Source organism: Hetaerina americana, unplaced genomic scaffold (genome assembly GCF_022747635.1).
Source record: "Hetaerina americana unplaced genomic scaffold, ioHetAmer1.1.p SCAF_1, whole genome shotgun sequence".
Classification (NCBI taxonomy): domain Eukaryota; kingdom Metazoa; phylum Arthropoda; class Insecta; order Odonata; family Calopterygidae; genus Hetaerina; species Hetaerina americana.
The window spans coordinates 13366357-13390512 of NW_027286069.1; the positions used below are offsets into that span (position 1 = coordinate 13366357).

General features: G+C 34.6%; 1 protein-coding gene across 7 annotated transcripts in view; it reads left to right on the forward strand.

Annotated features, from left to right (window-relative positions):
• Positions 1 to 15505, forward strand: part of lig (ubiquitin-associated protein-like lingerer) — a 57989-nt gene extending 42484 nt beyond the window's left edge. For 6 of the 7 annotated variants that reach the window (XM_071585927.1, XM_071585936.1, XM_071585978.1 and 3 more), the window contains 3 exons: positions 65 to 241; positions 1375 to 1404; positions 13500 to 15505. In XM_071585927.1, the coding sequence (XP_071442028.1) occupies positions 65 to 241; positions 1375 to 1404; positions 13500 to 13601 (309 nt within the window). In that variant the 3' untranslated portion in view covers positions 13602 to 15505. The remainder of the gene's footprint in view (positions 1 to 64; positions 242 to 1374; positions 1405 to 13499) is intronic. The other variant, XM_071585951.1, reaches the window with a different exon arrangement.
• Positions 15506 to 24156: the final 8651 nt, after the last annotated feature.

The following is a 24156-nucleotide window of genomic DNA, read 5'->3' on the forward strand; positions in this document are numbered from 1 at the left end:
TATAATTCTGTACATTGTCAATTTATAAGGGTTTTAACGCAATCTTGTTTTCATCTAATTACAGTCATATGATAAGCAGGGTTTCCATTCTGGCACTCCTCCCCCATTCAGTATGCCTGGGACTCAAACTACACCAATGGGAGCTCCAAGTGGTGCATACCCTCCTCACCTCTTCATTCCAACCATGGCCCCGCATCAACAGCATCACTCCACAACTTTGATGCATCAACCCCTCCATACGGTGAATAAATCGTTCTTGAGCTGAAGATTGTTTCTGAAATTTATTACAGCTTGTATTTAATATATAACTGAACATTCTGATATTTCCATTTACAGCCAAACCAAAGCTAATGCAGTTTATAATTTTTTTTCTCTTTATTTTGCACCTTATCCAAAATCAGTTCTGTTATGTATTATTTCTTTAACAAATTCTCAATCTGTTCTAAAACTCATATTAACGTAGTTAATTTGATTTATTATATTTTTTCTAATATGAATTGTATTGACTCTTTAAGAGTAGAGAAAATCTCAGTTGATTGTGCAATGGGGAAAGTACCTTATGTAAGATTACAGTGTATCTGTTAATTGAAAAACTTAGATTGAAGAATATTTGAATTTAGTGACATTGTAAATGTGACTTGATTGATTCTCTTGTGATGAATTCTGTTAAAAAAGTAAAATTGCATTGGATGAAGAACTTGTTCTATATTCACCATTTTTCCATGGGTATGAAATTACAGAGGGTTATTTAATTCGGGATAATTTATAATATTTTCTTTGTTCCAATACTTAATAATGTTTGTTTAACTGGTGCTTTATGTATCATATAATAATCAGCTGAAAAATTAAATAGGCTTGGGCATATTTATGTTGAGTTGTCAGTTCTCTTCATTATATTCACTGTATTTTATTCCTTGTTTGAAACTACCTTTTGTAGCTTGTATTAAGTTATTCCTTTCATTTTTAATTATCATAAAATTATTTTATCTGTGGGAACATAAATATTCAAATGGTTTTGAATGGTTTTGAATGGTTTTTGTACGTTATTTACTTTGAACTTTAAAGGAGGACAATTTTTTTTTATTTTTGCATGATATTATTATTGGTTTTTTTACCTGCCTTTATTTTCTTCTTTTTTCTTATTAGGAGAAGTGAAGGTTATTTGAGTGTTTGAATGTATTTTGAATGATTTTCATTTTTACTGGAAAAAAATATTGCTCAAATGTGTTACATGTTAACGAGAATGGGTTAGGGCCATACATTTTTCTTTGAATTTTTTTGCTGGTTCATAAGTATTTAAGAAATTTATTTGCATTATGTAAAGAGCTTTACTTTTGTGGCCCTAGTCAACTCATTTCTCATTTTTATTCGTAGATGGAGATGAGAAATCCAGGAAGACGTTCGGTAAGTTTTCAAGTGCCCTGTCTAAAGTGTTGAGCTCACTATCATGGAAGTAATTGGATGGATGTACACTTGTGTCATTTTAGGGGTTGAAGGAACTGTAGGAGCCACTGAATTGATGAAAAATGTTTTAATATGTGTTATGTGAAAGTCCAAATTCATGGCACTCAGTTATCAATCATACCAATTGGTATTGAATTTAGTCTGGTACTTGTGTAGACTTTTTTCTACTTATTGGTATTTAATTTCCAAATGTGGTGTTTGTAGCCAGAATCAGTGTGTTATTGACAGCATGGCTTCATTGGCATAATGAATGGGCCTATGCTTTGACATTGTGCAGATAACCTTAAACCAGATATTGTACACTTGTAAAAATGTTATTTTTTGTGCATGTGTTGGTATGATTGTGTTACTCCTGATCATTGTTTGCAACTAACATATCATCTTCCATTGTGACAGGTTTTCCGTGAAATTAAAAAAAAATTTAATGTGTGATTGGTGAAATGGTTAAAAATATAAAGGATGGGTTCAATAAAGCATGCTTCATCATAGTCATTATGCATTATTTAATTCTGGAAAATGAACTCAAGTAGTGTAAACTTGCTGGGAGCAATAGTTATTTAAAGGTGATGCCCTTTTCCTTCACTGATGGTCAAACCTGGTTGTATAGCATTTGCAGCACCATAATTCATTTAGGGGTATTGATTTAATTGGAAAATTTAAACTAAATTTTTGTGATGTTTCTTTAATCTATTCCTATTATTTCATTTAGCAACGTACATAAAATAGTAATGATGTCACTCACAAATTCAATGAAATGTCATTCATGTACTCATTTTAATGGACTATCATTACAACCATCCTTAGTAGCATATTTGCTATATTAGCATGTGCATTCCTTCGGGCCCTGGTCTCCATCAAAGTAAATAATTTTGATAAACACATTTTCTTTACATCTTGTGTACATCTCTCTCAAAGTCAAAAATAAAAATTTTTCCGTTAATTAGTGATCAACCCATAAACAAATCTATACAAAAGTTAGGTAAATTCGTAGTTTTTTGTATAGAGAGACCGAAATTACTAAGTTTATGTCATTGAGGTAAAAGAATTTTACAAACTCACTGTTCAAGTGTGTAATTGGAAAGGAGAAAATTGAGCTTTCTTGTTTTATTTTTCATGGTATTTTTTTAATTTTGCAAATTTGGTGGCCATGTTGTCAAAATGGGATGAGAACCAAGGTGAAACTTGTTGGAAAATACAAATGGCACTTCCCAAAAAGCGGACAAAAATCCTTAAATGAAGCATGTAGGCATAGTAAGAATAGAGTAGTCGGTCTCCTGGTCATTATAATATTTTAAATTTTTGTTTTATTTGTATTTTGATAAAAGCTCAGAACATGTGGTAAGTTCTGTTCTTGATCAGTATTCCAGTTAAACACCTCACGTGCCCTGCCAAGTGAATAGAACAATGTTTTTCAGGCATCTGTAGTTGTAGAGATTGTTCTAGTGATTTTGAAAACTAGAAGGTTTAAAAAAGTTTGTTTAATAATTCTTCTATTTACCTGACAGTTTTAATTACACATATATGTTTAACTGACAGAAATTAAGGGAGAAAAAAGGATATATATGTTGTTGGCTTAAAAATGAAATTATTGAAAAAAAAATGGAATTCATGTTTACAAATAACATGCTGCAAGATTATTAAGCACTGATTTATTAATATTAACTACAGATGTGAAGGAAGTACCTACTCTAGGAGGCATACATATTTTATGAAAGTTATGTTGTAGCTCATCATCAATGAAATATAATGTTAGTAAGTTTTTAAGTCATAAATAGCTTACCCTTAAGGGATGCTATTCTTGATAGCTGCAACTTGCCATGATAATTCTTTCCTGGCTGGTACGTTTCACTAGTTGCTATGCTCAGAATGCCATGTTCCTTCAATAATGAGCAAACAAGAGTGTACTGTAGTTAACTTCTAAATAAACAGAACCCTGTTCATGGGAATTACCCTAAGCTGTGTAACTAGATGATGTCACTACGACTTTGTCTATGGTCAACACAATAACATCATGTTTATCAACTGACATCCCTTATCTGAAAGCAAGTACCAACAGGATGGTGGCATATTGTTTTCCTTCGCATTGTAGTTCTTTTCATAGAGTTTTATCAGGTCTATAATGAAATATTCATTTTTCTTTGATAGAGTTCAATTAAAGAACATTTTGTAACGTCACAATTCTTCATATCCCAGTATAATTTTATTTCCAGTGATGTAGAGTAGCTGGCAAATAGGTGCAAGTTGAAATTGTAGCAAGGCCTATTTCCTGTGCATTAGTAATTTTTTAAAGTTAGTGGTTTTTTTTAAGTGTGTAATTGGATAGTAATAAGCTGTCCAAGTGCTTTGTCATCTTAGTAATTTTTTATCAGAGGAGACAAAACTTTTCTTTCCTCTAAGTTTCCTCTGTCCTCTCCTCCCTTCTAGTTTCCTTTGTCTACACAATTCAGTCTTATCTAATTGTTTCTAGTTAAATTGTTGGAATCACAGAAGTGGTATATTTTTAAATCAATTGAATATGAAATATCACACACTTTGTTTTTATGCTTAGTTTTTTTCATGCATTGATTGTTCTTGTATTTTTCAAAAATTAATATTTATACTGTCTTATTCAAGTAGTTACATTTTGAAGGATATGGAAGATTTCTCTTCACTCACTTTAGGTTAAATAAAGAAATATTATTTGTGATTAAGTTAAGCGCTAAGATTATTATTAGACCGCATTGGCAATTATTGGATCCTGAAACATGGTTTATACATCAATGAGAATTTTTGACTTTTCTTATGCATAATCTACATTCAACGGAAGTTAAAATAATTCCGTTAAAAACTCAATTTTGACATGAAAAATATATATGGTGCTTAATATTCCCATTAAATGCAATAATTACAAAATACACACTAGGTTCTCAACCTCGTAATCTCATTTCTGCATTATATTTATCTTTCTCATAATAATTTATTATTTAAATGTTTTCACCTGTGTGTCTGAGGACATTACTTTGGATTAACTCATAATTCGTAACTTTATCTGTATTTCTCAAATTTCTTGATGTTATTTCCCAATGGAAATAGGTATTTTTTATACAAGGTACCCTCATTTTGTGGGCATTTTATAATTATCAGCTTGATATTTATTCATAGTAATTTTATACCTGACTCAATCAACCTGTGGCTACCAAAGAGACTCATGTCTTTCACGGAAGATTTTTGTAAATCAAATTCCTGATGAAATAATCTGTGGAATAACCATAAATTGGTTCATAGTTTTTGTGAGCCAGGATTGCACATTGATCATCCAGAATCCCTTGACTTTGCTGTGTCGAAAAAACATCTTTTTTTTCAAGATCCAATCATGCATACATTACTGGCCGATAGGTGTCATTCATGGAATCAATGTTTAAAAATACCTACCCTGTGATAAAAGTTACTCTTTAACTGCCACCAGAGTGACACTATACGTTTGTGCTCTTAGCTTTTTTTTCACATTTGGAATCTCCCTACCACATTCAGTGTGGAGCTTAGGACTCTTTAATGGCCACAAAACTTAGTTTTAAACAAGTTCAAGGATGCTGATAGACCATGGTACACATTTGAAGGGCATTTTAGTCTAACGTAGGTGTAGCAGTATAAAGATGATCTTCTCAAAATATTTGTGCCAAGATTCTTTTAGGGATACTCCTTTGAAAGAGTTACGGATGAATTCAAGAGATTAATCTATCATTAATCAAGTGATTCTTTTTGAATATCCTTAACAAAGAACACGAAAGTGTTCCCGAATTGGAAACCCCACGTGAAATCTCATGTAATCAAATGCTGTGCATGCTAGTTTTTGTAACCCGAAGCTTTTTTTCTCATTTCCTTATCACAAAGGCGTAACAGGCTATGTTGTCATTTTTTCTAATTTTCTAGTGAACATGAGTGCATACATACATTGGGGGATGAAAGGTTCATTTCCTTTGACATTGTCTGTCATAGTTTCCTCCAAAGCATGTAAAAGTGAGTCATCTTAGGCAATGAGCTTTCAAATTTGTAAACGGACTTTTATGAGAGGCTTTTACTTCCTGGAAATTATTAGAAACGCTCCACGTTGCCTGAAATTTAGGATTGTGCAATAGATACCATAAAAATTAAACTTGTAGCATTGTAAGTAATGTGACCAATTAGGAGGAAAATTGTTTGATTAAATATCAGCTAATGGCATTATAAATCAGATTCAATTAAACACAATTTCCACAGCAGTTAATTTTATAGTCACATACACAAAATGTAAGAATTAATTGCAAAAATCATTTACCTAGTTCATGAGTTAAACCTAGTTGCAGCTGCTAGCAAGACATCCTCTTTAGGTGAATATCTAAGGGGCTTAAAGTAACAAGCTGCATTATTTAGTTAACATTGTGAACAAGGATAATTTTAGTCATTTAACAGTTTTTCTTGCATGCAAGTTTATTATTTAAAGTTATTAGTTACTAAATGGTCGTACTTTCAGATTAAAAACACCACATGTCAAGCAGTAGCTATTATTAGAGAGTAGGCGAAACCTCTTGGCAATCCAAATGCAAGTCTCTCTATTAGCATAGAGAGGCCCTACCTTTGCCGGTAAAGTGAACTACTGGAAGGTATTTGTCCTTCTCTAAAGCTACTCTTTTAACATCAAAATCTTCCAAATAGACTTTGCAAATCTCTAAAAATGAATTTCTGTTGAGAAGTGACATTATTGAGGATGTGGTTTTTTCAAGGTATTAAATTTGAGGGAAAATATTTTATTATCTCTGCTCTTAGGTATATTGCAATCAAAGAATAAAATAGCAAGGTGAATGAAATTTTTCCTCCAGAAGGTATGGTGCAATCATCATATTGATGTATTTGGAATCTTCTTATGAGTATATGAATTGATATGCAGTAATTCATCTCATTCACATTCAATGCGGGAGCAAATATTTTTGAAATCCATAACCGCACTGGTTAATCACCTAAAACTGCCTTGTAATGCTTTTTTTTTATTCTATACACCTATAATAATCTTCTTTACCTACACTTTTTTATACTTTGCATGCCTGTGCTTTTTTGTGTGTGCTCCCTTTGTTTGTAGTGTTGTTGTGTGCTAATGTATATTTGATATTTTGTTGAGTGTTTCAGCTTTTGTTGTTCTCTTCTGTCACTTACATGCTGTGACTTCAAAAGGAGAAAAAATAAATTTAAATGTCAAATGCAAGTCAGTAAACGGGAGTTAACAACTCACTTCTGACCTTAGAGATGTCGTGTGTTTAGATGGGTCTTCCTCATAATGCCTTCATGAAAATCTTTTGCCATCAAATTGTTTACGTAAGAATACAAATAAATACAAGACCATACAGCTCTATTAGGTAAATTAAAGAGTGGTTGAATGTGTTCTTCGACCATTGATATTTTAGGTTTGCATTATCATATCAGAAAGTGAAAGGTTTTTTTTTTGCTGTCTTGGAAAGTTGGTGCTATTAGAAAGTGCAGTATGGCCTGGAGTCATGAGAGGTTGTTAATGCCTCTGGAGAAAGTATAAAAGCTGTAAGAAAATGAATTGAATTTTTATGAACAAGGAGTACTTTCTTTAACCAACACTTTCTTTTGCATTAGAGTAAAAAACTAGTGTAGTTTTTCCAAATGTAGTACATAATTGCAGTTTTACCTGGGAACATTAATTACCATCTAAAAGAATTTCTCATGATTAGCCCTGATTTAATTTTGCTAGATAAAAACAAATATTGTGTTGAAGTTAATTCTCTACCATTTCAGTCAATAGGTTTCAGAGAGATATATAATATTTTATGGACTTCCATGGGCACTAGTTGAGTAATAATTCGTTTTTCCTTCAATATTTTTATTAGTACTACATCAAAAAGAGTATCACATACTCCTTTTGGATGTACTATTTCTAATTACAAATTTAATTGCTGGCTAACCATGCCTTTGATGTTACATTGTAAATTATGATTCTTCTGCAGCTGGCTATAGTTTCATTGATGCAGTTAATGATATGACACAGAAACTTGATGAAATCACTCAATCTGTTCTTATATTTAGCGATGATGTTTACCAAAAATTAAAAAATTATGTACATGTTGGATAAATGGATTTATTAACTTCATTCCTGAAATACATTAAATCTATTTGTGTGAATGTTTGAGTGAGAAGATTAAAGCAGATACCTCTCCGTGGATATGAAAGGTCCCAGTTTCAGATCCCCAATATATTGTATTTGTTTCGAGATAATTTACTAATCTCTTGTGTTGGTCCCTATATGTTTCTTTACCTGATTAACTTCACCCAATACCAGTTTGATGTGATGGAAAGTAAATTTTGAGAAAAGCAAGGAATTATCTTAATAAAATTGGAATGTTTATGAAACTAGGTTAAATATTGAAAAAACTATTGCTAGAATACAGGTTTTTAAAGGGATACACAAGTTACACTTTGGACCACAGCATCAGTAGATAATATAGATGTGTAAATAGAAAATGATTGTTACATGTTGAAATCAAAACTGCTTTGTGGATACACCCATGTTAATCTTGAGTTCTGGCGGTGTGTGCCTGCATTTTATGCCAGGGAAAATGAAAAAAAAAACTATCCCTGGTTAGGTGATTGTAATTGGAGGAGAGTGATCAGCTTTTTCTCTGTAATTGATTCTTAATGGCACTCATTTCATCTATGAAATCTCATTCGTGCAAAATGGAGTGATGAACTTTTATTCTCATTTATTTTGGAAAATGGATGTAGTTCATAATAAACAATTTCATAAACAGTGAGAGTTTAAACTCAGCAAGTTGTGGAGGATGTTGCTAACATTTATCTGGTAATTCAGTAATAATTGTCTGTTATTTCCTCTAGAGAATAATCCTTTTCTTCCTCCACCATGATTTCAAGGAAAATTGCCTATTAGAACACAAATCGGAGACTGCTTGTAAAATAATTTAAAATCAAATTTCTCACAAAATCAGACCAAGTATAATGTAGATACTACTGCGCCCACAATTTTGTGATCATCATCAAATTCTATGGTGGATGACTAGCGGGTATTACTTTCACAGACTTAACAAATTTCAGTTATTCTTATTTCTGCATAGTTATCCAGATTGAAGGTTAAGTGGTAACTACTTAGTAGAGTTAAATGCCCCAAGATCAAGACTACTGAGGCGATCTCTCAGTTGCATTTATTATATGATATAACAGGTGTAAGCATAGTGTTCATTGTTACATCTGTATTAATCAATAATCTGATACAAATATAAAGAACTTCAACATTTTTTTCAGAAATCACTGATGGGCAGTGTAACTTCATGCTTAGGATGAACTAGGATTACCCCTCCCCTGCTTTTCTAAGTCCTCTAACCTCCATTAGATTTCTTTTTTCAAATACCAAGTTTAGCATCATTGCAATGGATCGTATTCCTTGTTTTTATGCAAAAGGGTGCCTATAGTCTTTTCCTTTCTTTTTTTATGATAAGATGAAGTCTGGTGGGGCAATCTCAGGGCTGTAGAGTTGCCACATTGTACCAGGCCAGGTAGTCTGCTACTCAGAAGGCACCTGTGGCACCAACTTCGCACACACCTTTCTCATTTCATGTTTTCAGTCACAAGTCAATGCACATCACTTTTAGGGAATCGAAGTTAATCAGAAACCATGCGAACACTTAAACATGCTATCCCTGTCCCTTCACTCTAGCAAGATTTTCATCACGTTTTGAGGTTGAAGAGCGTCCTGAACATTCAGCATCATCAACATCTTCTCTATCCTCCGGAAACAATTTGACTATTATAAATAATGCTGCAACTGATAGTTATTCTTTACATTAAGTGATCCCAGCCACATTAATCACTGCTGCCACTCCTGTAGTTGTTTTGTTCCTTGATTCTAGCTCAAGTAAATAACCACTGTGTCTGTGATAACCTGCATTTCTGTGGTAATATTAAAAAAAATTGTAGTTGAAAGTTTTTAAACTTGTTGAAATTTGAGGATTAGAAAAACTCTTTGTCGTGTTTGACTGAAATGAGAAAATTGATAAATTTCACCTACCTCTAAGTGATATAGGTGTTAAGTTCTTCTTTGCTACTGATTATAAATGAATTTCAAGCAATAAGTTGCATGTCTCAAATTTTTTTGTATTCTCATAGGAACATTTACTATTTGAAGGTCCCTGTGATTCAGGTTTTTATGAAAGTTCAGGATTTCTTCCATTTTGAGGTGATAGAAAAGATTGATTGACCAGTTGTTTTGTATAATTTAATTAAGGTGATAGAGATTGCCATTAATTCATTAATGGAATGTGATGCCTAACGTTTGGTAGTTGTGACTTCTCCAATGATGCATGTTTTTATAATTTATTTTGATCAATAGTTAATGAATTTAAATTAGTACTCACCATCTTGCATTGGCCATGTTGTGGGCCAACTTCCATCAAAACTGATCTTTGCGTCAAATAATGCATAAAAAATCATTGCATTAGGGGAATTGGGGCAAATTATTGATCTTAACAATTATTTGGGTGGATTATGGACAGGTTCATGAACTTAAAACTTGGTCCTTGTATTGAGGTATTTGGACTCAGTTTGAAAAGTCACTATTGACAGTGGTAATTAGTATTCTCATTTCTACTGCCCACCAAAGATTTTACATGCTATAGAATCGGACAGCTACATACTGAATTTAACTGATTTGAATTGTTAGTTTCTGAAAGAACTTTTTAACTATTAATTTACTTTAAGCTATTTGCAAGGTATTATTCATAATCAACAAATGCTATGATAGAACCACTATTTATGATATCATGTTTCATTATTCTCTTTGCCCTCAAGTACTCGCAATGAAATTAGTTCTTAACTATTTTCAATGACATCTTTCCCTTTCCTTCGGAGAATAAAGTGATTAAATTGCAGTCCTGTATGTCAGATTGGAAGTGATTTATTTGATGCCATAGTGAAATATTATAGTTTTAGCCTTCTTAGCCTAGCCTAGCTTAGGCTAGAGATGATGATGTGCTGTGGTCTTTTGAGTTCCTGAGCCATACCCTTTTCTATATTGACTTGAATCTTGGACAACTTCCTGATTATTTTTTCACAAGTTCCTATTCCCCATCACTTTTGGAGGAATGCTTGTAAAATTCTGTTAATGTGGCCATTGCATTTATCTCATAAAATAATGGAGATAGTGAAATGACTTAAATTGGGGAAACTATTCTCTCTGCCTTTTAGTGGTTTTTTTATACCATAAAAATATTGACTGCTGTTCTAGTCTGGTATGAATTATTCTTTTGATTTAAGCATTATACTTAAGTTAATAGTTGAGTTAATCCTTCGTTTCCATATCCATTTTAATATTTTTAATGGTGAATTATGAAATAATAATAATAATGCTGCATTAAATATTAATGTTTAAGACCCAGTACCTGAAAGAATGTTGCTTTTTTTTCACATCTTATGCCTAGGTGTCAACATTCTTAAAGATAAATAAAAGGTTTTCATTCATTCCATCTAGATTGCTATGAAATTACGGTAAAAGTGCAGATTTAATTAATATATCAAATTCTGTAATTCATTCGGTATCTATAGAATTTAGCAGTAAGAATGGTATCAATCATTCATTAAGTAATTATTTTTGTTTGATTTTGTTCTTCTTAATAGTATGGCAGATGTATAAAGTTGTACAGACCTTTTTTGTGCCAGGAATCAGGTTACTCAAAAAATCATGATATTGATGAAACAGTGAAGCAATAGAATATTTACCTGAAAATTAATGTAATCTGCTTTAATTTTTTTGCAACAAAAATTAAAAGACACCCTGCAGTAAAGTCAATATAGAAATGTACTAATTTTTCTGGAGATATGCCGTCAACGTGTCATTTCATTTATCATTTTCGTCCTTGATTGAGAAACTTAGGAAAAAGCAGTTCTTGTGGGGACAGGGACAATTGGAGTAATAGTATCTTTGATGTTCAAGCACACCATTATGATCTCACATTTACTTGATGTTATTTAATCACTTTATCTCTTGTTTTTATTTAATTGCCCTTCAATTTTGTTTGTGTTGTAGTGTGTGTATCATGCTTGTAGCTGCTAATATGCTAGTAAAAAATGCATGTAAGGGTTGGAAAAAGCATTTTTAATGCAGTATAACTTGTAATAGGTATGAATTCAGCTGTGAAATCTTTGGTTTCATAAAGTTTGTGTAGTATGGTATAGAGTGGTAAGCCTTTTAATACCACTTTTAAATGACAGCATTTGACTGGAGTAAATAAAATTTTGTAGGGTCAGGATGAACATTGGTCTCAGTGGCAATGATGGGCATTGATCTCATTAAGCATGAGGAAACATATGTGAAGGTGTTAAAAATCATTAAATTGACTCATAATCATGCATTTTCCAGCTGTTTTTAAAATTAAAATGTCACTCTTTCTCCTTTTGCATTGTATTGTATAAGATCTAGTCTAGTTTTCCATACTTGTTTGATAGGTTCGTTGTGGTCCCTTACCTGGGGTGTTAGGCCACACAATGAAAATACACTCACAGGTTTGAGTCTCTTATGCTCACCCAACCCTCCAGCCATTTTGGCTCTCGTTCCAAAATGTCTGAGAACACAGCATTCTACAGGTGTAGCACTCTCCAGAGTTCAGTTATGAACTAATAATTTTTTTTTGCATTCTCTTTATAGCAGGCTGCAGATAATATTTAGATTCAATAAGTAGTGGTTACTGTTTCAAAGCTCTTGTTTAAATAATACTTAAGTAGACATGTAAAAAATGAATTATGCGCAGTGGAAATTTCAATTGTTATCAAGAAGCGAGTTTCAGAAATGAACATGGTAAAGCCAAAACACGCTTTTCATAGTTGTTGATATTAAAAAAAAGTATTTGCATGGTATTAAATAATCAGTGATTGAATAGGAATGGTCTTCCTTTAAACTGCTGGATATGCAAATTATTGCCAAAAGGAAATCCTGTGGTTTGGTTAGTTGGCTGATGATAGTAAAGCCTGGTACTCAGCCTGGGACATATATGGCTACATTTTATAACATCAGAAATGTTAAAAGAGACATTGTCCCAGCAATTTTTAGTAGAAGTGAGTATGGTGACTTGCTAAATTGGATCCATTATTTTTACGTTGTGATTGTATCTCATAAAGGTTGTCGATGGCATTGTTTCGGTTCATGAGTGGCCATTCATTCCCCCTGACATCCATGTGATATGAGCTTCCTGAATGTGGTTATTTGTTGTCTGATAATTGGGATACTAGTGCTAGCTTAGTAAGTGGAGCTTATGTAGCACATGTTTGTTATCTTCTCTGTTAGTTGTGATCAGCCATTTCTGTGTTTTTTTGTTCCTGAGGTACAGGTCATGACCCCTTTATCTGTAAATTAGTGAGAAATTTTTGATGTTGATGAATTCAAGTTTGTGTCCTTCCAAATGGTTTTAATAAGCCTTTAGTTAGCCAATATGATCTAATATTAGTATTTTGTTTATATTAAAGAATTGCAAATTTGACCTTTTTCATTCTCTTTTCTTTTAACAACAGTTACTCTCTATATTTAATAAGGGTTCACCTTGAGCATGTTCATTCTTTCGTCTTATTTGGACTTCTTGACTGAGATGGTGCAAGAATATATGCACCCTTATGAACAGATAAGGGTATTTGACCTGTAAGGATGATATGTATTGGGCACAAAAGACAGTTAAAACGGAGGTTCTGAAATTGAATTTTGAAAAGTTTATGTTTAATCCTATTGCAATGCCAATGATTATGCATATGTGGCCCCAATAATAATATTAGTATTTTTGCAAGTTCATTGATGGTTGATTAATGCACATGTATCGGAGTATTTCCCCATCTGAAGAAAATATTTTTATGATTATTTTGTATTCATTACCTCCATTTTAAGAAGTCATTTTATTTGTGTTGACTCCACTCAATAGCATTTGTTTCTGTTGCTCCTTAAGGTGTTCTATGTTGTCGTCATTTATTACTTGGCTTTATATCCAATCTAATTTATGTATTTTAATTTTCAGGAGTCCGGCAGTACCTCTGGACAGCGTTCACAATCCTCAAACCAACCAAATAAGTCTGGAGGGAAACAGGGTTACAGTGGCTCCTACTGGGCCAACAATTAAAGATGAACAGAAATGCTTTTTGGAAATGGTTATTCTTATGCGACTTAAAATCCATTTAAAATGAGATCTGATGGATATTTCATATGTATTCCATGTCACACTTCGGCAGTTATTTCTGTAGAATTGTATAAGCGTCATTATTGGTGCAGTGTGCATAGGTAAACACTTTTTATGTCAACCATTTTCTACAGCTCACAAATTGGTTAAGAATGTGTATGTAATATGGTATGTTGAAATTTACAGTTAGCTTCTGGAAATTGTGCTCAGATTTATGATTCATTTTTCTCGATAGATTTGTTTTTCTTACTTTAGGTGTTCCTTTGGGTTATCTTGTATAGTTGTGTAGTTGTACTTCCATTGTTAGAACAGCCCAGGGAACAGACAAATTCAAAACATTTTCATAAATGTAACTTGAATTATTCTTCCTGTAATCAAGCATTTGCAGGCATCAAAGTAATACATCTGAAATTCAGATGTATATAATTCAGTAAAGTATGTTAATAAAGGGATGTCATTAAAGAGAAAGTTTCCTTTATGATCCCATCTGCGTGTGCTAAGTCCATCTCTAAATATTTGTGGTATTCTGTGTCAGCTTGTCAGTAAAGTGTATAGGAAAATGCCATAGTTTCTTATGAAGGGAATAACAGTAAATTCCCATTCTTGTACAGATTTTTGATCATAAAACAATTAAAGGAGAATGAGAAACTAACTTTAAGTTTATTTGTGTTAAATACCCTGTGATATATATTTCTCTATGGTATATCAATCAGTATGCACCCTTATGGGTATAGGAATTAACTTTAAAGGAATAAGATGGCAGATTCAGCCCTTTGCTCCTAAGGGTGATCCTTAAGGCTGGCTGTATTTGTATTGGGGTTATTTTGTTAATTGTTTAATACAGGAAGCAGATTTTTGTATTCACATTTTGGCTTTTGGCACCATACTTGTATGTTAGTAGCAGAGTGAAATATTAGTGTGATACATAGTGTGGTATTATGATTTAGTAAATTTGGAAACTGTGTATTATATGTGTAGCCTAGTTTTTTGTACGTGCGATTGACAGTGAAAAATTTGGATGCCATGATATATTAAACTATGTGTTATTTCTTCTGTATTTTCTATTTACTTTAAGTAGTTAGGATCTTGCATTAATGCTGATATATAGGCAGAACAAATGTTCATCTCTTGATGGGATCTGGTGTATTTTAAAGGGCAAAGCTTTACCATTGTGATGCACTTCATTGTAAATGTGTGCGACTGTCTTTAACTTGTGAAAAATACACAGATAGTATATTTATAAAACTAAGGTTTAAGCTTTTAATTTATTTTCTGGTGAATGAAATGAAAAGTTTATATAATTAAAATGATTGTTTATGGGTGCTCACTTCTGTTAATGGTTTTACTTTGGCATAAACTTTGCCCTTTAACATCATGACTTAGGCATAATTGGCTTTGCAGGAGTGAAATGACCTAGATAATGACCAAAAATTTGGTTGAAGACTGAGGTTAGTGTTTCTATCCTGCTAGCCCTGTACTGTAATTTTTATTGTAACTGTACAGTAACAGTTCACCCAGAAATAAAGACTAAAATTAGAGCATTTTATAGGAGTCTATTGGGCTGATACCAAAAACTAGCCTAACCAGTCAACTTGATTTTTTGTGTGAAGAAGGTCTATCAAATGCAACTTTTCTGATGGAACTCAAAAAGACTCTATTCATTTAGTATGAATTAAGGAGTGCTATATTCAGTAGATTTTTTTATATTCATGTTTCCATAGAGGCATAACTGCACATTTCAATCTAGGTTTTGTTTTGTACCTTTTCAATGACTATTGAGTGTAGTTGTTCTTACTTAATTTTTTCATATGCCAAATAAAATCTAAGTACATGTACTTTTTATCTTACTATATTGTTTGAATGGAAACCTTGTGAGTTTCACTTGGACCACTATATTTGTTCTTAGCCATGTTGCAATATTCTGAATGATGCAAAGTTACACTCACATTTTGTCTTCCTTAGATGTTCTGAACTTATTTCTTTATTGTTTCATGGAGTTTATATAATTTATATTCTGAATGAAAGAAGTATGTTTTGAAATATTAATAAAGGTGGCTTAGAACTAACTTGAAGCTGCAGGCAACATCTTTTCATCCAAAATTGACGCTTGTGGCAGATGATATGGCTAAAGGTGTCCCCTGCATCAAATTTCAATTTAAAGTGTTTCGGCCAAGAATTCAAAGCAACTTATTCCATTCTATGTTAGTGATAAATTTTATTCTGTATTTAATGGCACTATAAGTGGCATTGTTTACATGGTATTAATACCATGAACTCTTAATTCTGGCATTAATTAATTTGGATTTGCAGATATATGTCAATGATCAGGATAATCAGAATGTGAGACTGGAAATTAGTATCTACTATCAGACTTAACACCAAAGTTAACATTCCAGCTCCTAAATGTGCTTGATAGTTAATGAATGGTTAGGAAATGCTGGAATTCAAAATCTTTGAAATCAACTGAAGCCTTTGTTTTCTTACAGAAATATTTCCAAATTGAGTTTTTGAAGTTGAATAGCTCTTCATTGAAATATTAATTTGTAATTCTTGCTAGAAACAAGCCACTTGGAATTACAATGCAACAATTTCAGAGTAAAAATCATTGGCCTTGACTGGGATGATTTTACACTGAAATTGTTGCATTGAAATGCATACGAGTGGATGACTCCATTGAAAGTTACTGTTGCGGCATCTCCCGTGGTTTCTTGGAATTGGTTTGAACAGTCCATTGGATATTATAAATAAAACTGTATTCCCCATCTTTAACTGTGCACCTGGTAGTGCCATTTTGATGGGTATTTGTGAAATATAACCAATAACGGTAGGTAACTCTATGGCGGCATAGAACCACAAAGTTTTTATGGAAAAAGGGGAAGTTACTTTCGAAGCTGGGGTTTTAAAAAGTGAGCTAATAAACAAAATGGAATTCAGGTCAGACATTTTTTTAATTTTGAGTACCTGAGGGAATGTTTGCTTAGAGTAACAGAAAATCCTCTTGTGGTGATTCATCAATAAATAAGGGATCTGCTAATATCTTGATGAATGGTCAATTGATTTCATGGGTGCATACGATCCCAAAAAGTTAAGTGGTGTAAGGAAAGACCATAGTTTGCCATGGGAATCAACAATTTTCATATTTCACAGGAAATTCTGTTTGTGGGTAAGGCCCCTATGAATAGTTTGGTTTATCCCGTCTTAATTGGAGCCGATTTGTATTCACAAGGAGAAATTTTCTGCATCCATACCAGAACTAAACTAGCTCAAGAATTGCCACTTAAATACGAAAGAAAGGCTATGTAATTCCTAGGTGAAAATATCCGTGTACATGATTTGAGCAGCGGTGATGACGAATTTCTGGAATTCTACGATGACTAAGCGTTAATATAGTTGCTATTTTTTTAATTTAACGACTCTTACTATAAAATGTTCACATTTAAATACTTTCTGGTCTTATACAAGAATTTTTCGTTAATCCTAACCTGGTCTTACGGACCGAGAAATATGGCAACCCCTGCCATACGCTCTAGCGGTGGCTTTCAGGGTACTTCGGAGAACAAATTTGAAAACTTCATTGGTGTGGTTTCTATGCTCATCACTAATTCGGGAAAACTTCGACAGTATTGGTATCCCCCAATCAACCTATCCTTCCACCCAAACAGCCTTAAAGTTGCCTATCTAAACTATTTCTATTGTGTACAATGGTGAGATTGTACGCAAATTCCTTGCTAAGGAAGTTCTTTGACTCATTATAGCCGGAAAGTTTGGGGATCAATATAAGGTTTGCGCAATTCAAAGTTAACTTCAAAACCATTTTGGTGGGCTTTAAACTTAAAAAAGTAGTTTAATTTTATTTTTAACTTTCCTATCCCAGTCGTTAGTTTGCTGAATAAACATTTAGAGTCAAATCTTCTGCACAAGTTTTGGGGTTAGTCTTCTATAATGTATCGGTTCCTTGAGTGATGATATTCGGGAATCCCCGACTGCCATAGTGTTACTATTTGTTGGTACATTTGGAGTGCAGTCCATATATCATTTAAATTTTTTTAAATTATATTTCCCGCCACTTGCATCATTTCACTGCTGTTGACTAGCTGGCATTCTTATTTTATGCTCCTAGAAATAGATTTTGATATCGCCTAAATCCAAATTCCAGTAGAGAAATATTTTACTTTAAGCCTGCACTAGCATGTGGGTTGGAATTTTTAATTATGGGTTGGAAGCTTTAATGGATAAATAGTTTTATCTAGATGGGAACCTTTTGATTGGTACTCAATAAGGCTCAGTGGCTTTTTCTTTTCAGTGCATTTTTACGAGCATATATGCATTATTTTTTAAATGCATGTGCAACTCTCTCTGGTTGCATGTTATTCATATAATTAAAGACATATAGTTATCTTTAAAGCTTACTTTCAACTTAACTCAATTGAATATTAATTCGGGTTAATGTAAATTTTCAATCTGGCTTCCACAATTGTGGTGCCCAAGTTAATAAGATTTTTAAATTGAATAATTTCCGAGGATACGATATTTGGGGGGGGGGGTTGAAAATATAAATAGAATAATAATGAAAAGAATGGATCTTAATTATTCTGTTTAATTTTGTTTCACTTCTTTTATATTCCCCACTTCCCATATGTATAGTCGAGACAACCTGCCCCTTAAACCACTGTTTTCTATGAATTAAAATACATTGAGATGTTTTATGGCCAACTTATAATCTGAACGGTGGATGGTGGATACCAGCAGCAGGTCAAACAACGGAACGTGAAAGTCCTCTAAAATTCCTGGGATATGGTGCTCGCATGAGGCGAATTCCTCCTATTTAAACAAGGGTATTCCCCTACCTTTCGGGGATCGCGAAATAATTGGTTACGTATTATTACAAAAATTTTGCATGCTCATCCGCCTCGCGGAGAATCAGAATTACTAAAGAACTATATTCGATGAGAGGCATCATTTTCGTGTATGTTCAGTAATGTACGAGTATAGTACTATCTGCAATAATGGTTAATGTTTAAAAGTAAATAGTACTAATAATTTCATTGCCACGCCAGCGGTCATTTGAAAAGCCTAATACCTAGGAAATATTACCACCGCTTCTTCGATTGGTCAGAAATTTGTCAAACCCTTTTTAGTTTTGTTGAAACCATATTGGTTGGTTGAACCGGAGAGGGGGGTCGGGATTTGCGGTGGCTAACGTACAGGCTTCCCACCGAGAGGGTCTGGGTTCATATCCTGGAGACAACAAATATTTTTCAGGGATATCCCGATCCCCACTTGAGGTGCTTTGTGGAGAGAACTTTGAGTGAGTACGACGTCCGTCGGATGGGACGTTAAACCGCGGACCCCTTGGCACCTATCGACAAGAGTAGGCTAATGCTGACGCCAGGTTTCTCTCCGCCCTTCATTTCTTGTCCATCCCTAATAGCACAAATCATCTTAGATGTCGGTCACCTCCAATAAAAGCTAATACTACCAACTACTAAGCAGGGAGAGTTAAGGTGGGTAAATGAGGGAAAATGGCAAGCATGCGGGAGGGAGAAGGGTGTGAGAGAGGATTCGGGAAAGAAGAGAAGTGGAAATGAAGGAAGCGAGGCGGGGGAGCGTGGGAATAGCGCGACGAACGCGGCGGCGTTCGAGACCCAGTTCCCATTATTCATACGAAACGAAAAAGCGACCCCGCACATACGGTTCTCCGTTTTCCCCTTCAATTTTTTCCGAAGACTGTTTCCTCAGGTCTTTCCGCTTGTTTCGCCTGAGCCTTTTTTCTCATCATTTCTGCGTCGATGACACCCCCCCCCCCCCCGATATCTTATAATATCATTCTGCGTGTTTCATGGTCAGTTGTGGAATTATGTTGTGGGTTGGACTGGATTGGTGATAAAATCCGTTGACTGCAACCCGTACAGTATTCATGCTATGGAAACAAAAAAAATCTATCCGCCTAAATGTAGTGCCCCTTTTCAAAGGATCGATGGTGAGGGGACAAGTGGTTCGCTTCCATTCCTCTAGACCGGGTCGAATTCGCCTGATGCATAGAGTAGGCAGAGTGGCACATTCTCAGACAAAAAGGCACCGCATAGTAGGTAATACGCTTTTTTTCTTAATTTTCATGTTCATTTTAGTAAAATGTCTATAGTATGAATCTTATAGATTCGAAATACCCCCCTTTTTTCTCCAAATCTAGAAATTAAAAATATCTTCATAACAAGGAGACATCTGCAGTTTGCAACTTTTTAATTAAACGTTAAAATTGTGAAACCTACCCGCAACTGGAATATGTTCTCACAAAACGCCCAAATTATTGTCAAACCACGACTTGCAATACAGCAGTCAACAGCCATGGCATCGCCAAGTGTGGAAGCACGGAGATGTGAGGTAATTCTTCGGAAGGAATAAAGCAAAAGCAGGCGAAAGGAATAAACTCTTTCTTATGCCCCTTGAACGAAAATAAAACCGGGATAAAACATCCATTTGCATTTTCCTTCACTGTAGCTAATCGTATACCTTTTGTGCAGTTTTCTAAATTCTCTAAAATAATTAAACTGTTGAAAAAATTTCTAAATTGTGCCCCGAAGCATACTCCCCGTCGGAGGTGTGAAAATTTCAAAATTCTAGCAAAAAAGTAAGCCTTGCACATTTATAAAAAGTTAGTGTTACCTGCGGACCTAAGGATAGAGTAGAGAAAATATTTCATAATTTGAATTGCGTATTTTGGTATTTTTCTACTCTTTTTGAAGGCCACCAGCCGAATTTCTACCTTTTTGCTAAAGTTCCTTGAACTTTGCGAAAAACGGGCGGATAGTCGGAAATCAACGCGAGATCTTTCTCCGAGAATGGTTAAGTACCAGCAGATAAACATATGTGAACCTTAATTTACGTAAATATTATTCAGTAGTTTGCAGTCATTAATTCGGAGCATTAATAAAGAAAAGTTGGTACAATAATGAGCAAATAAATAGAAAAAATCAATAACAATGGTAAAATATGGATAGTTGAGTAGGTATGATCAGCACATTGAGGAAATAATAGTTTGCGATAATCGGACTGAAAACTACTATAGTGTTGCAACATAAGATGTGGCCTTTCTCAATTGTAATACCCTCATCATAGACGCGTATATTAACGCATTAAAACAGAAATTAGGATCGACATATAATTCCTTATTATTCGAAAAGTCAGCTTTAATAAAGAACATGACTCCCAAATAGGTTTCCTGTCACTCCTTGTCTACAAGTTGACCCGTCCCCCGGATTGGATAATTTCAACTATCGGCTGTTGTTTTCTGAACTTTCAGGAGGAGAAAGCTGTATGAAATATGACCAAAAACACAAGGATTTTACAATTATTATAAAATCATTTTATTCTCCTAAAAAGTACGAACACCACTCATAAATTAAAAGTAGAGTTAGTAAAAACACCTCACCTGAGTTCACATTTAAACATTGCAGCCTGCGATGTTCAACTTTGAACCTTGAGTTGTAGTGTCAAATGAATATGCAATATTATCAATATCTCAATAAAATATGTAATATCGCAATTACGTTTATTGAACATATGAGATTGGGAACTGCTCTTCCTCAATTGCCGTTCCTTTTGGACGATATGAAAGCATTATATTGACGATAAAGGTGTTTTCAATCGACCGGAAATATTCCTTCATTTAGGAGGATTTTTGTTTTTGTAAAGAGAGGAATCATGAAACGTTCAGTTGTTAGGACCCGAGAAGACCTCAATACCACCATGATTACGCATGTAGGTACTTGGATTTTATTTCCTACTAGAGATTAATTGATCAGGGAGAGTATGAGTTTTTTAGAAAATAATATGGAGCACCGTACAAATTGTTGCTGTGATTAGTTATGGTTATATATTTATTATTGACCCAAAGGTTCACCCTGGTCCCTAAAATATAGGCATTGTTGATACTCCTACTCCAAATATTATGACTATTCACAGGTACGTGTGAATGGATAGGTATTGATTTACATGTGGAAAAATAATAATTAACTTAATATCCGACTTATTTATTTTACCACGGAGGAAGAATAGTTACAACATACAATATATGTGTAGTTTGGATATTAATTTTTCTCCTACCACGAGCGAAAGTGAATTTGACGTCTGATTCGTTTTACTGTATCATTCATGTGGAAAAAATAGTTTTAATCTTTTATCTCTACTAACAGGAGCCGTTAGACAATATTATTAACTAAGCAAAACTTAAAAATGTTACTATGATTACTTAATGAACGAGACGAGCAAAGGTGCCTTTCAAATGGAGTCCTATGCCAAATAATGAGCTCAGTATCCTTCGCAGCATCTCTCACGATATAGCTAAAGCATAAGCTCACGATATGTGTGGCATCTGAAATTTTCGCATAAGGTGCACCAGAATTCTTGATCCCTGAATTAGGGAGTCCCGAGATTAATCAGGAATGCTCTCGAGGAAATGATTCTCCCTTAAATTTGGTACATTATATTTTGAAACAAATCTACTTGCATCGTGCTTTAATCATTTTGAAGACAAATGAATATAGAATTTACGTTATGGACTTTTAAATGCTCATTAAGAGGCTTCTTATTATTTTGAAAATGTTCATGGGGCGTATTCCTTTTTAGGCACAGTCGAGATGGGATGAGCGGATGAGAAATGCTTTCTAGCTTTCCAGCTTTTTTATTGGGTAGGCGGAAGGCTCTCATGGCCCTGTAAGAAGTTGGGCCCTTCACAGTTGGGCCTTCAAGTTGGGCCCTTCAGACACATGTCAGGGCCCTGGATCTAAGGGTACTTTGAACTGCATCCTCAGGAAGGTATTTCATATCTTTTATTTGGATTTCATGTGATAGTAAGGATACGAATCCATAAACTTTCCGAGACGTCGTCCGCTTAAAAGTTTATTCTTTGACGCTAATATTTTTCTCAGGGGGCTTATTTTGCCTAATAAATCATGCCTGGAATTTTATTCATGATGAATAGATAAGTCGAATGACAATGGTTTTCAGGTCGAAGCAAACGTTTTTTATCACCTCGCGTGATCGGATACGCGTGCCTCTCTCTGCAGAAAATTTCAACTCCCTAGCCATCATTGTTACATTCGTTCCGAACGGCGGCGGTGTGAGTGACCGCTTAACAACATATGACAATCGTTTCCGCGCCGAAAAGTTTCTGGGGGAGTAGGAAGGTGGCGCGGTTGGTTGTGGAGAGGAGGAGGGGGAGTGCAAGAGGAACAGGGAGGGAGAGGAAGGGGTAAAGGGGGCCAAAGGAGGGTCAGGGCGGATGGGTGGCTTCGTTGTGCCATTCTCTTTTTTTCGACGGCGGGACCTCTCCTCTCATTTGGTAAAAACAATGGCGTCCTTCCTTATTTCCCCACGCGACTGCCCTCGGCGTCCTTCTGCCATCTCTTATCTTATCTTCCCACGGATATCCTTCACCCCTTAACCCACTCCACTCCCAACCCCGAGTTCGAGGTGCACCTCTGAAAATGAGACGAAAGCATGCGGCAAAGAGTATAACAAAGGAAGGAAAGGGCTCGGGTCCGTTGCTTCGACGATTTCTTCGATCGTTAGATTGAGTGGGACGCCAAAATTAATATTTCCTCGCCAGAGGTGGTATCCACTAACTGGCTGCTACCCCAATATTGACTCCGGTCTGTTTGCAAGGAGAAGAAATAAAATGATGTCGCCAGTGGAAAAGACAGATCTGTTGCCCCACTATACGACGGCATAATTTTCTCATGAATTTCCGAGCTCTAGGTAGGGAGTGCTGAGGAAGAAGAAAGTGGCGAGAACAAAGGAATAGTTCATTATGCCGCAGCAACGAAACCTAGGTCGGGCGTCGGCGTGCATGCTCCTATGAAATCCATCTAAGTTCCGGTGAACTTTAGCAGGTTAGAGAGAGGGGGGGGAAGGACCGAACGACAGCGACCAATTGAATGAATTAACAACCCAACGCTATCACCATACTCCGAACGCGCCAGTTTGCAGCGTTTTTATCCAATATGGCTAGTTGATTGATCACCGTTACAGCAATTGGACACGTGATGTTTGTGTTCAAATAACTATCCAATTTCTTTGCCTCTCTTTCGCGCATATACTTTTAAAATATCGGAATCCCCTCTTGGTTCTTATATTAATAATTTTAATGAAGTTACGGTGCTTGCTAGTTAATATACTGCAATTCATCGTGGGTCATGGTGTCCTGGGTACAAGGATGTAAGGATGTCTCCTCGGGACTATCCAAACAGCCATTTTCTTGGCAAAAAACATTCTGAGAAATTGAATTTGGCACAGGATGTGTGAATCAAACATTGCCTACGGATTAGTATCGACAATTCAAGAAATTGCTGCTCTTCTTTAGGGGAAGTGATTTAAAATTATATTTACTTGATATTATATCCGTGCCATTTTATGAATCATTATTTGGATAATATTTACGGCTACGTACGTATATATATATATATATATATATATATATATATATATATAAACTTAACCG